Genomic DNA, 14,914 nt, shown 5'->3' on the forward strand with positions numbered 1-14,914 from the left:
TGGAAAGATTAATGTGTTTTTTTTCTCACACTTGACTTATAGTTGTAATGATGTGTTTGAAAGTGATTTCAAAAGTACCAATCAATAACAAGTACCAGTAACTAAGAAGCTCAACTAGCCAGAGAAGCATATCACAATCAGTGGACAGAAGTTGACTTACAGAAAACATACCACACATTCTCAAAAGGATGGCACCCAGCCCTATAGCAGATGATGTATTTTAGTCAAGAGTACTAGATAACTTGCTAAGATGTATAGTAGTTCAGCCAGGGATGTTAGGCCACATTCTTTTCTCCATTCTTGCTTTGAATAATGACATAATTTATAGAAGGACACAGATTTGAATGAGCAAAGTTAATTTAATAACTGAAAGCATGTGCGAAATGGACAAATAGTTACCTTGCAAGGGAGAACCATGCACAGGTATGCTTGTGTGTGGTGTCTGTGTGTGTGTGTGTGTGTGTGTGTGTGTGTGTGTGTGTGTGTAGGGGGAAAATTTTGATTGAGAAATATCTCCAGGGTAGTAAGGTTTCTTTGTCTTCTCTTTTGTTAAGAGTCATTGCCTAGATTGCACTGAAATTGAATTAACTAGTCATTGCAATTATGAGTCAGGACAGTGAAAACTATTTTTTATGCTCACTTAGTGGTAAAGTCTCATCAGTGGAAAGTGATATTTTGGTCACTAGTGGAGGCTTTACAAAATTTTACACTGATTATGGTTAAGGGAATATTTGATATAGTGACCTCAGAGCATATAGTAGTCATTATCTTTTTTGATAGATGCTTTGTTTTATTATTTACTAGACAAAGATATGATAGAATAATGAGATGGTTTGTCATTGACCTTATCTCTGTAATAATTCCCTGGGAGTAATAGTTTGTCAAAGTGCCTATAGAATCACTTAACATTACTGGGAGTAAGTATGAAATCATACAAAATACATTTAAAAATGAGTTGTTTCTTAGGTATAAGGCTCCATTTGATAAAACAGTTTCCAGAGTATAACAAACAGTAAAGAATAGTATCCTGTAGAAGATACTAATGATTAAATCAAGAGAAATCAGACTTAGTGGTTTCTGCTATAATTAAAATGGGTTCTAGAGACTCTTGATAACTTCAGAGGAAACATGTACCTTGATATAGAGGTAAAAAAGTTTCTGGACATTAAAGAAAGAGACAAATATTGATGATACAGCTACTAAAAATCACCTGTGTTTATCTGGGAATTCTCTGCACCGCTCTTCTGATGCAATGCTATGGATAAGGGTAAATCTCCAGAATGCACTGGATTTAGTCTATTGCTTAATCAGTGTTCTTCTACCTCACAACAAGGTAGAATTCCATAGAAGCCAATACTGAATATGCTTTCCCACCTATTGACTGATTTAACAATCTCAATAGCTATGTTTCCTTCTACATAAGAAACAGAAGATATAAACCATCAAATAAATAAAGATAATCACTTTCATAGTTCCAAAGATGAAAATTTAAAACATCCCTGTATCACAAAAAGCATACAATTGTCTAAAGCTTTGGAGTATTAAATAAGTAACCTTCTCAAGCAAAGATTTTGCTGCAACCTCCTGAGAGCACTTTTCACATCAGTGTTCCTCAGGCTGTATATCAAAGGATTTAGTGCTGGAGGCAACACAGTATATAGCACAGAAAATAGCCTCTCTGAAATTGATAGTGTATTTGTGAATGGCTTCAAATAGACAAAGCAAGCAGTAACAAGGAAAACAGTGAAAACAGTTAGGTGGGGAATACAGGTGGCAAACGCTTTAGACTGGCCTTTGGTGGTAGGAATCTTCAGCACAGTGGAGAAAATGTAAAAATAAGAAATCACAACACAGATGAAGCAAGACATACCCAGACAAACACCAATTCCAAGACATGAGTAAATGGCCACAAGTGTTTCAGAGCAGGAGATCCTTAGCAATGAGGGAACATCACAGAAAAATTGTGGTATCACATTGGAGCCACAGAAAGGCATGGAAAATGTGCCAGCTGTGTATATGGCTCCAAAAAGCATTCCAGTAGCCCAGGAAACACCCATCATCAGCACACAGGTGTGGTTATTCATGATGGCACCATAGTTCAGGGGAAAACAAATGGCAACATAGCGGTCATAGGACATGGCAGTCAGGACAAATACTTCTCCTGATGAAAAAGAAGTCATTAAAAATACCTGGAAGGCACAAGCCAGAACGGAAATAGAATTATTATGAATTAGGCTATTAACAACGAACTTTGGGATTGGAACAGAAACAAAAAAGACATCCAACAGGGACAAATTTTTCAGGAAAAAGTACATGGGTGTTTGGAGCTGTAGGTCAAGGGTGATAAGAGTGATGATGATGAGGTTACTCATTAGGGCTTCCAGGTATATCCCAAGGAAGAACACTCCCCATAAAGTCTGTAACTCCTGGCTGTCAAAGAACGCCGTCAGGAGAAATCCAGTGAAGGCAGTGATATTGGGCATCCTCAACTCTTTTCATATGCTGCTAACAGATAAGGAGAAAGAAAAAGAAAGTGGTATTATCCAAAATTATTACACTTATATAGAAACATAGTCAGTAGAATGGCAAGCAAGGAACTACATATGGTACAATGTACTTGAATACAGTTCTCATTTCTTTCTCTCTCATACTCACGCAATTACCCTCTTCTAATTCGTTATACGTCTTCTCTATATGTCTCTCTTTCTCCCTCAGTCATGCATTTTTATTCTCTCTCTCTTTCTCTCTCTCTCCTCTTCCTCTGTGTGTGTGTGTGTGTGTGTGTGTGTGTGTGTGTGTGTGTGTGTGTGTGTTTACTCACATTTTCTTGACTAGAATAAATGATAGATTATGGGGGTATCCTATTCTTCACTGGGGGAGAGAAAGACAAGCCAGTGGAATTTTTTCTAAATAACAAAAAACTTCAGATGCTATGTTTTCGAGTAATAAAAGATCGTGGGATAGAAATTAGTTTCTTGGCTGTATGAGTTTAAGGGATTTGTATAAAAGTTCATAGTACAAGTAAATTTTTACATAGCAAAGATATCTGGAAATAGTATTTTAGAAAGTGTGGCTATAATAAAACATAAAGATGGATCTAACCTTGAATATTTACAGAAAAGCAATCTGCATGCAAGGAAAGAATATGTGGTAGAAGGCTAAAATGTAACACATATGCCAAAATATTATAACCCATGACTGATGATATACAGGAAAATAAGCAAATGGGAGAAATAAATGTGCATAAGTTACTGCTGAATTAAATTTCTTGTTAATAAACTTCTCAATTTATTTTATAAGTTTAGTAATTTTAAAATTGGATTAGCTAGTGTATTTTAATATTTTGCCACAGGAATTTTGAAATTTTTACCTTAGAACAATTAAGATTCTTCACGTACCTAGAAAAGAGGAATTCTTCAGATATATGTAGGAAGATTTTCCTTCAGGTCCACTTCAGTATGGAAATTGTTTTCATTTCCTTTAGAGTTCTATTTAGCAGTTGATCATCTAAAAGGAAAAGAAAGCATGTAGCTCTCCTTGAAAGCTCTGAAACTGTAATGTTTTTGTGTCTTTATGGTATAAGAAAACTCAAAGTTCGGCTGTAAACTTTGTCATTTCTTAGCTTGTAAATGCAAATATAAGCAACTAGAAAAATGCTTTAATATTTTATAAAATGGGATGTAAGTTAATATGAAAGCTTACTAATCAAAACATGTCTAATAGATCTTTTTTATGTGAACTGGCTACTCCCTTGCATTTCCCAAAGGTAAACATTTTAGAGAGCCTTATTAAAATATCTATGTCTTAAGACAATTAATGTTGTAATAATTGGCATTTTTCCAGACCATGTTATTCAATTTCCAGAAATATGCTGGAATAGATCATGAACATGCTCATATTTCCCCAGAATTAAATAATTATTTATGTTTTTAGTTACACAGTACAAAGAGTTAGAGACAAATCATAGTTTTAAACAAATGTTACAACACTCACACACACACGTAAACTCCTCCTACATTTTCTGTATCAATTATTTTTCTCAAGGTTGTGGCAAAATATATGGGGAAAAATACAACATGAGAAAAGAAAGACTGACTTGACCTCATGGTTTGAAGGTACATTCTATCATAGCAGAGAAAGGATAGTTGCAGAATCATGACAGTGCATTTACAGTCAGAAGAAAACAAATAAACGGTTCCACATTTATTATGCTCTTCCCAGCTTCTACTTGTCTGCATAGAATGTATATTTTGAAAATATATCCACCAACTCCAAGGGTGCATCCTCCTATAAAAATCAAGTCTTTCTGGAAATACCCTTAGAGAAAAATTGGTTTTCTTACATGATTCTAAATTTCATCAATTTGACAATATATATTAGCCATCTCTACTCTACTCCCTGCCAGGTTGATTCCCAATTCAAGATGATACAACCTTTTTAAAACATAGTGCTGCACTGGTCTCATGTTCACTTCATAATGCCAAATTGTTTATTATACCTTTTATCCCTAAAGTATAAAAAATTCTAACATTGTTCAAGTCTGTCCTTCAGGGTCTTGAAGAGATGACTCAGTGGTTAAGATTCGGTGTTGGTCTTTCTTAGAAAGCTATCTTGGACCCCAAATCCTATACTACACTATCTATACTACACATAACTCCAGTTAAAATGACCTGTTTTTTTCTTCTGATGTCATTCTCATTCACATGTACAAGTCGACACACATACAAAGAAATAATTTAAAACTAATAAATATTTATAAGTAAATGGCCCAATTTATTCTCAGAACTATATCATGTCTGGCTTTGAAAAATAAAAAAACAAAAGGAGGGTGTGGTGATACATGCCTTTAATCCCAATACTTGGGAGGCAGAGTCAGGTGAATTTCTGAGTTTGAGGCCACCCTAGTCTACAGAGTGAGTTCCAGTACAGCCAGGGCTACACAGAGAAACCCTGTCTCAAAAACACACACACACACACAAATTATATATTTCATATATTCATGATACAGAGCAACATTCCTATTATTAAAGGTAATAATTGGATAAAAGCAAGGAAAGGTCAACACAAAGGAAGACTGCATAATTTTATATTATATCTGGAATCTGAGATATATGGTAGCATTACCTGTACTCCAAAACACTTGAGTCACCCCACTCACCCTGTTTTCTAGCTTATATAGCTCATGTGGTTCCTCAATAAGCTGGTTCTACAGCATATCTGTAGCTTGCCTTGACAAACAACTCATGATCTTGGCATTGCCAGAATCCTGTCCTTCTATTACATCTCAGAATTTATTTACTTTCTCTGATCCTACTTAAATCTACTATCAGTAAATCTATATGAACCTGTCAAACATTGTCTGAAGAATACAACTTTCTGGAACCTTGATTAAATTCACTACAGAACTTCCATTATTATAAACATTATTCCAACAAACTAGTTTTACATTTGCGTCACTGGTAAGTTGTACTATCAACTCACTTGTAGCCTGGATACTGGACCAGAGTTTCAGTGGCCTCTACATGTCTTCAATGATACCTCTAGAGAAATACTTCCCGAAGTGAGAATTTTGCAACAGAGAACCACTAGAATATACTTAGTTGAGGATCTCTTCTATCAATATTTATACATTTTAACAAATTGATCAGTAAGATTTTACATTTTTTATCTTCCCATAATTTATTATTTTATTCTTTTTTAAAAATTTTAAAATAATTTATTAGGTATTTTTCTCATTTACATTTCCAATGCTATCCCAAAAGTCCCCCCTAGCCTCCCCCCAGACCCCCCTACCCACCCACTCCCACTTTTTGGCCCTGGCGTTCCCCAGTACTGGGGCATATAAAGTTTGCAAGTCCAATAGGCCTCTTTTTGCAGTGATGGCCGACTAGGCCATCTTTTGATACATATGCAGCTAGAGTCCAGAGCTCCTGGGTACTGGTTAGTTCATAATGTTGTTCCACCTATAGGGTTGCAGATCCCTTTAGCTCCTTGGGTACTTTCTCTAGCTCCTCCATTGGGGGCCCTGTGATCCATCCAATAGATGACTGTGAGCATCCACTTCTGTATTTGCTAGTCCCCTGCATAGTCTCACAAGAGACAGCTATATCTGGGTCCTTTCAGCAAAATCTTGCTAGTGTATGCAATGGTGTCAGCGTTTGGAAGCTGATTACGGGATGGATCCCCAGATATGGCAGTCTCTAGATGGTCCATCCTTTCGTCTCAGCTCCAAACTTTGTCTCTGTAACTCCTTCCATGGGTGTTTTGTTCCCAATTCTAAGAAGGGGCAAAGTGTACACACTTTGATCTTCATTCTTTTTGAGTTTCATGCGTTTAGCAAATTGTATCTTATATCTTGGGTATCCTAAGTTTCTGGGCTAATATACACTTATCAGTGAGTACATATTGTGTGAGTTCCTTTGTGATTGGGTTACCTCACTCAGGATGATGCCCTCCAGGTCCATCCATTTGCCTAGGAATGTCATAAATTCATTCTTTTTAATAGCTGAGTAGTACTCCATTTAAAGGACCTTCTTACTTTTCCATGCATGAAATGGTGTTTTCTCTTTTTAAAATTTTTTATTGTTTATTTTATTTATTTACCTTTCAAATGTTATCTCCCTTCCTGGATTCACCTCCACAAACCCCATTTTCCACCCTACCCTTGCTTCTATGAGAGTGTTCACTTACCCACCCACTCCTACATCTACTCTCTTGCATCCCCCTATGCAGTGGCTTTAAGCCTTCACATGCCAAGGGCCTCTCCACCCAGTGATGCCAGATAATGCCATCCTCTGCTACATTTGCAACTGGAGCTTTGGGTCCCTTCATGTGTATTATTTGGTTGGTGGTTTAGACCCTGGGTACTCTGGGTGGTCTGGTTGGTTGATATTGTTGTTCCTCCTATGGGGTTGCAATCCCCTTCAGCTCTTTCAGTCCTATGTCTACTATTGGGGCTACAAGTATCTGCATCTATGTCGATATGTTGTTTTCTCTTAATGGCATCAATAAATACATTTTGTCTAACTTGTCATAGTTTAAATCTTCACATTTACTTAGACTCATTCATCACTAATTTTAAGTTGTTCATTTTAAGAAAATTCTCACCAATGCATGACTGAAAGAACTGAGTAGTAACCATACACTGGCCAGATGCCATGCAATCTTAAATTTCCTATGCCCCCCAAAAACTTAGTTTAATGCTTTTTATTCAGTCTGACTCAACCTGTCAGGATATGGATTGACTACTTGCAGATTCCTTTTCAGAATCCAACAAAAATGATTTCACACTAGTTTACAATGCCAATAAAGCTCTTGTTTGCTCTGTGAAGCCTCATGACCCAAATCTTCACTGTTTTCATTTCCCTTGGAATTCTGACCTATGAAGATTCTACCAAAATATCCTACTAATCTATGCATTCTTATGTGTTTCTAAACCACAGCTGAAAATGAATTGCCAAATATTAAGAAACAAAGACTTGGATTTATCATAGCAAGTCACCTACTTCTTGATATCAATGCTCTATATTTATATTTTACATTGCTGTGAAAAAATAACTGCAAAAGCAATTTAATGAAGGAATTGCTATTTTTCCTCATGGTTTGCTCATGTCAAGGAAGAGGGAAAGAGACAATGACAGGACCATGAGGTAGATTATTACAATGCATCTGTGGTTAAGAATCAGAGAGAGATGAACTAATTCTTTCACCATACTTAATCTTCTTTTGATTTAGTATGTGTTTTAGGCACTGTTGTCATTAAAGAAAGTACTTCATTGGGATTTGCTTACAATTTCAGAGGTTTGTTCATCACAAGCACAGTGGGGAGATTGGTGATACTCAGGCAGTCATTTTCTGAAGATGTGGCTGAGAGTTCCCATATCCTCAGGCTACAGAAAGAGAGAGCCACTAACCCTGGGTTAAAATTTTGAAAACTCAAAGCCCATCCTTAGTAACACACTTTATTGAAGTCCTTAGTGATCAGAGAAAGGCAAATCAAAATGACCCTGAGATTACAACTTACAGCAATAAGAATGGCTGAAATCAAAACCTCAGGTGATAACACTGGTTTATGAGGGTGTGGAGAAAGAGGGACACTCCTTCATTGCTGTTGGGATTGTAAAACCACTGGTAATCAAACTGGTACGACAACTCTGGAAATCAATCTGGGGTTTCCTCAGAAAATTGGAAATAGATCTAAAGACCCAGCAATACCACTCTTGGGAATATACCCAAATGATGCCTTACTGTGCCACAGGGGCACATGTTCCACTACGTTCATAGTGAACTTGTTTGTGATAGCCAGAAGCTGGAAACAACCCAGATGTCCCAGGACAGAAGAATGGATACAGAAAATGTGGTTCACTTACACAATGGAACACTGCTCAATATTAAGAATGAGGACATCCTGAGTTTTGCAGGCAAATGGATGGAACTAGAAAATATCATCCCGAATGAGATAATTTAGACAGAAAAGGACTTGCAGATAAGTGGATATTAGCCAAAAAATAAGTAAGTACAGAATACCCATGATACAGTCCACAGAACTCAGAAAGTCCAACAAGCTCAAAGGCCCAAATAAGGATGCCACTTAAAAGAAAACAATCGCGAGTAGGAAGGGAGGGAGGGAGCTGGGAAGGAAAGTGGGGGGGGGAGGGTGAGGGGGTTCTGATCTGGTATTAGATGAGGGAAAGGAACTGAAGACCTGACAGCCTGCAGAAAGAATGGAAACAGGCAACCATTAGATGTAGGAGGGAGGACCCTCCAGAATGAGTCAGAGACCTGGGAGATGAGAAACTCTCAATACCCGAAAGGAGGAAATCCTCAACAGTAGGGGGAGGGAACTTATAGAGCCCACCTCCAGCAGGAAAAAAGGGCATCAAGTGATTGATGGGGTTGCCATACTGTTGCAGCCGGCCAGTGGTTCACATGTCTGGGTTCTAACCTGGAAAGCATCCTGGAATCTGAAAGAGAAGAGGGGGCTAGGCGACGTGAGAAAGATGAAACCAAGACAAGGCTCTGATCAAGGTTCGATTTTACTATTTCTGATACTTGGTTATGAAGCAGGGGAAGGGGCCCGATTTCCTCTAAATCATCCTGGAGTAAAGTTGCAGGTGACCACGTGTTTTGCTACAGAACAGCTAGGTGGCAGACAGCGGCAGTGGGAGTGGCAGAACGATAGGGCGGCAAGCTCTGCCCTGATTCTCTCTAACACTGAAACCTGAGCAAACAGGTTTCAGGCTGGGGAGGTTACATCTCCTCCCTGTTGTTAATATAAAAAAGAAAAGGCTGGGTCGAGACATAAAATGTATTTATACCGTATAGTTCTGCCTGAATTTTAAGGGCCTAGTGAAGAAACCTGTCTCAGTAGGATTTCTTAACTTTTCTTATGGAAAACTGTATCTGGATAAGACTGTCTTTCTTGTCTTAGTAAACATCCAGCAGACTAGCGCTGAGTTGTTGTCTCCGTCTTTTATAATGCTAATTAGTACTGAATAGGTAACTTCCTTGTTGAAATTTTTATCTGAATACCAAGAAGTCAGCTACACAGTCTTTCTAGGACATTGGAACCCTGGCGAAGACTGACTGTATGAATTTGAAATACACTTTATTATGAATAACACTGAAGGAGAGTACGTGGATTTTCCTCCACATTCCTGGATGACAGATGGGGAACAGAGAGGAGGGGGTAATGACCGGCTCTATAGTACAAGGCCAATTGGCTTTTTAGGGTGGGAGGATGTGAAGGGCTTGCCCTTCAAACAGTAAGGTCTCTAACCTCTCTCCCCCTATTAATTAAGCTTAATAAGGCCACGCTTAACTGAGGTAATCAAATGATTTCCTCATCCTTAGATGAGTGGGCTTTAACCACGGCTGGGGGAATATTGACCCTATTCCTCCCGTGGGTGCTGTCAAGACCCACACTTGTGGCTCTTGGTATCTTTTTTGGGGAGCCGAGGCAGAGCCTTAGCAAAATATTCTTGGTTGTAACTGGAATTAGAAACCAACCTCCATCCAAATCAGGTGTATCCCACAGGGAACCCAGAAATGGTCAAGCTGGACATTCCCCTGCAGAAAATCTCAGCACCCAAGCGGTACCCAAACTGTATTCATATGATCACGAATCAGTATGCACAGTTCTGAGTACTGTGCAGCTCCTAAAGGAAAATTGTCAACTTCAGACTTAGCAAGGCCTCGATAAGAATTATGTCACTAGTAACACCACAATTTGTGGCTCTAGACTATATTAGGAGCTGGAGGTCACCCTCCTCATCTCTGTTATTTCCACATCCTGAAGAACTAAGGGAACCTTGTAATAACAGCAAGGGTGGAAAACCAGAGACCAGCTAAGGAACTAGGCCTTTCAATCAGAATAAAAACCAATCTCTTCTATATATGAAATTTTTGTCTTTCTAGCCCTCACAGCAAATATAAATCTCAAATCAGACTGAAAGCCACAATACGTGCTGGAATGTCTTTAGAATGAAAATAGCAGCTACCACCTGCACTCTCTTGGAGGCAGAGATGCATGCCCGCTGCAGTCAGGCTGAAGGTGTTGATTGACCTGCTTGAAAACGAGATCCAGACAATGAGAAATTAAAAATGCAAATCTTCTTTTGGGGAAGTCCAGATACAATATTCAGTTGCAAATTAGTAAAGATCAAGCTCAGTCTCCTTGTGGGGGAGCTGGTTTTTAGAACTAGTAAAAAGGCCAGAGATTTTCTGGAAGTGGGGGCTGTGCTCTGAAATAACTTTGCTAGGTAATTAAGCATATTAGTTATCTATAAAAGGAATCTCTAATATTGGACTAAATATTAGACCAGTCTAAGATTGAGTTAGAATGACTGGTCACACTGAAGAAAAGAGCAAAATCATTATGACTCTATTAAATGACTAATCTTACTAAGTCAGAATATACAGTCTCTGATGTACTATTGCCATAAAGTTAAAAGGCTTGAAACTAGTCTAAACTGGAAAAATGGCAAGCAAAGATGGATCTAAAACATGAATTAATTTAGTTTCTTAGTCATTACAATCAGGACACTGAGTCAACTTACCTGCCAGCTCATCACGCGAATTAACCATCATGCTTCTGCAGCGTTCTGTGGAAAGAACCTGTTTTTCCCTTACTTAATAAGGTAGCTGTTTAGGATCAATCTATAAGCCAATAAGTAGATCCTTTTAAGATGCTATGAAGCATTTACTAAATTCTTTGACATCTAAATTTTAAAATTTGAAAATAAAGGTATGATTTAAATAGTGTGCATGGGAATGTACTAAATAGTATGTATGGGTATATAATTTCCCCCTTCCTTGTCTTTTAAGAAGTTAATGTTTTAAAGTTTTACAATATCTAATCCTTTGACTTAATAACTTGCTGACAAAACATTTGAAATACTTGACTGTAAAGGGGCAGTGACTAATTGCACTTTTAATCATTTTTCTTAAGGAGCGGTTGTAACTAGAAAGCTTGAGAAGTTATTAAGAGTCACATGCGCATAATTTATTTATTTATTAACTAGAAATAATAGCATTTATTTGTAGCAAATTATTAAGTAAATTCCTCAAGAATTAACACTATTATGTGGAAACAAGTAGTAACTGAGGAAAATAGAAGGAAAGAATTATACGTGCATAATTTTCAAAAATACTAAAATAATATCTTATGCCATAATTGTTATGAATATACAAAGAACGAGGTTATATATCCAATATATCATATATGTATGACCTATAGACTTCTGAAATATAAATCTAGCCTGGCATTATTTTAAAATGTCCAGGCAATTAGAACAATTTAATAAATGTCTAAAGACTGTCTTCTTAAGAGGACAGCATTTTTTCTATGAGTTGTATACGCATAAGCAATTGCAAATTTGAGAATTAATAGTATCTGAGGGACGAACAATCTTAAACAATTGTGAGCTTTGAGATATAACATTGACTATTAATATACAAATTAAGGTTTGATTGTTCAGCATTTTAAAACACCATCTATAGCACACAACTAGATTATTTGTGCTGAAACAGGGGGAAACTTCAGAGAATAAGCATGTGATCTAATTTACATGTACTTACATCTCATATAGGGGTTGTTATTAAACACAATAATTGAGATGTATGCATGCATGAATTTATAGAAGATATAAAACATGCATAAAAACAATTTTTAACTCATCCTTGGGATATTGATTGTTAATCTATTTAAAACGATGGTATGTAGTAGGTAAATTATTAATATTTGGTAATAACTAAATAAATTGCTGTGTTGAGCAAGGAACATACACTAGTCAGGCTTTTAAGACAATTTTTGTTATAGGTTTTTTAAAAAATATACAAATATACTCTACAATTCATTATTAGTACCACAGTTGAAACTTTGTTTTGAGGTGAAACCCACTTTGACCTTGGCTGTCTGCCCTTGGCCTTTCTCTCAGGCAGAAGAGGCTGAAGGCAGCCCAATTTATTGTAGGCCAGAAAACTTACTCCAGGTCTTAGTGAGAACAATATGGCTACTCTGGTCGGGACACGTGGAGGCTCATGTGGCAAAGGTGAACGCGGCCCTCTCCTGAGAGTGTCGTAAGACTGTCTGCCTTATGGAGGCGTTTTGCACCACTATAGCTCTGGGAAACTGTGTGTCTTAAGGCCCCGCCCCACAGCAGCCAGCAGCTAGCTAGGTCCACACAGGCCAACGTTCGGCTGGGAGGATGAGAAAAATGACTTTACAATAATGTTTACTCTTGCCAAAGAATTGTTTTGGGCACAGCTAATATTTAATTACCAACGATTATAATTAATAACAATTGTAAAAGCTTTCTTTATTTTCTGTAAAACCTTTTGTAGTAAACTAAAACCCTAAGTAATAAAAAGGTTACTCTGAATATTTTGGGTGAGAGCAAGGATTTAAAGTAAACTTCCCTTGAGAAGCACTAGCTAATAAAACATTTTTCACTTAGGAAACAATATACATTGAAAGATTAAAACTCTTGGCTTCTTGTATAGAAGCAGAAATGATAAAAAAATTTTACATAATGTAGATCAATATTTATCCATATTAGAAGCAAAATATTCTAGTTATTACAAACTCACTAGAAGCAAAACCTTTACAATCGTTAAGATGCAAAGGAGAGAGAAAAAGAAACAAACCTTTGGATCTATAATAAGTATTTAAAAGGTAGGCAAACCAGATTGTAATGCCTTGATAAATTTTAAGGTCTGATTGACTCTTTATAAACTATGTATTTGAACTTCGCTAAAACAGCATCTGGCTAGATCTGTAAAGAATTATTAAGTTTCTTTTGCAACATTAACTTTGGGAAAGTAAAACTCAATTTTGAAACAATTTATCACTTATAGAATTAATATTAGAAGCATTACTATAATATTACGAAGTTTGGCTGCCAATTAATACATGTAAGCTTTAATGTTTCATTAAAGAGATATTGCTTTAAATCTTTTTTTTTATTAAATGATATTTTTTTTAATTAGGTATTTTCCTCATTTACATTTTCAATGCTATCCCAAAGGTCCCCCATACCCACCCCCCTAATCCCCTACCCACCCACTCCCCCTTTTTGGCCCTGGCGTTCCCCTGTACTGGGGCATATAAAGTTTGCAAGTCCAATGGGCCTCTCTTTGCAGTGATGGCTGACTAGGCCATCTTTTGATACATATGCAAAGACAAGAGCTCCCGGGTTATCTTTAATTTTACTTTCTAGGATAAGAATCACATTAATTATTATCTCAACTAGAAATATTCTTAGAGAACGAACCTCTTGGCCTGCCTTATGCCACGTGTTGGAAGGACTCAAAACTTGAGTTATCAATGTTAAGGCTAACCATCTGGTACCAATGTAGCAATTATTAATCTTAACCAACAACTTATGAGCTGATTGTGAAAACACGTAGAGCACATTACCAATAATTAAAAAAAACAACAAAAAAAAAGAAGCAGTTATATTTAGACCAATCAGAGAAACTTAATTTTTCTAACTATAATCATAGAATAAAAAGCACTTTATCATTTGCCAAACACATTAATCACGATTGCAGAGAACCCTCCAGGAAAAAAACATTCATCAGCTTTTTTACCCTGAAACTAAGAGGCTGTAGACTCTCTTTTTTTCCTATAAGGAACAGTTTTTCCAGCAGAGGCCCTCCTGCTGTGTGTCTGTTTCCTGGTTGAAGCATGTGGCCACTCTCGGCTTTGCAGATAAAGATTTTTTTAGCCATTTTTATTATCCAACATAAAACATAGAACATCCATTCATACAGACTGGACATGAACATACATGAATTGAACACAAGAACAGATTGGTGCACCAGACATTAGACAAGACACAAAATGGGCAGAGCACTTCTGCTGTAAAGCCCAGAGAGAACAAGGCAGGGCACTCCTGAAATTTCTCTCTGCTTTTTGGGACATTTTCCCTCCGCATGATGCAGTTTTTAACTGTGGCCATCCGCCTGATTATTAATTTCCTTTTAATAAACCCTTTCTTTTCTCACGCCTAAAATTGTAGCTTCTGGGAGGTAAGGCTAACCGCCTGTTCAAGTCCCTAGTCCCTGATAACCCTCACTGCTGAACATAAGTGAATTAGCGCTCAGGTTTAACGCTGTTTCTACTTAGCCCATACTGACCTTCTATGGTATGAATTTCCTTTAATTATTTTCTTCTTTCATGGAGCTCCAATCAGCAGTGCTTCTTTCAAATGTCCTCTGCCGTTTCACAGTCCCGCGTGGGCACCAGATCTGTTGTGGCCAGCCAGCAGCTCACATGTCTGGGTTCTTACCTGGAAGGCATCCTGGAATCTGAAAGAGAAGAGTGGGCTAGGCGACGTGAGAAAGATGAAACCAAGACAAGGATCTGATCAAGGTTCAATTTTACTATTTCTGACACTCTGTTATGAAGCCG

At 37.3% G+C, this 14,914-nt stretch overlaps 1 protein-coding gene across 1 annotated transcript; it reads right to left on the minus strand.

The window, feature by feature from the left end:
* Positions 1 to 1,541: 1,541 nt before the first annotated feature.
* On the minus strand, positions 1,542 to 2,483 carry Olfr307 (olfactory receptor 307). Its single transcript, NM_146617.1, has one exon. It carries the CDS (start codon positions 2,481 to 2,483, stop codon positions 1,542 to 1,544), a length of 942 nt encoding a protein of 313 aa, NP_666828.1.
* Positions 2,484 to 14,914: the final 12,431 nt, after the last annotated feature.

The sequence above is a fragment of the Mus musculus genome, chromosome 7 (genome assembly GCF_000001635.26).
Source record: "Mus musculus strain C57BL/6J chromosome 7, GRCm38.p6 C57BL/6J".
Classification (NCBI taxonomy): Eukaryota; Metazoa; Chordata; class Mammalia; order Rodentia; family Muridae; genus Mus; species Mus musculus.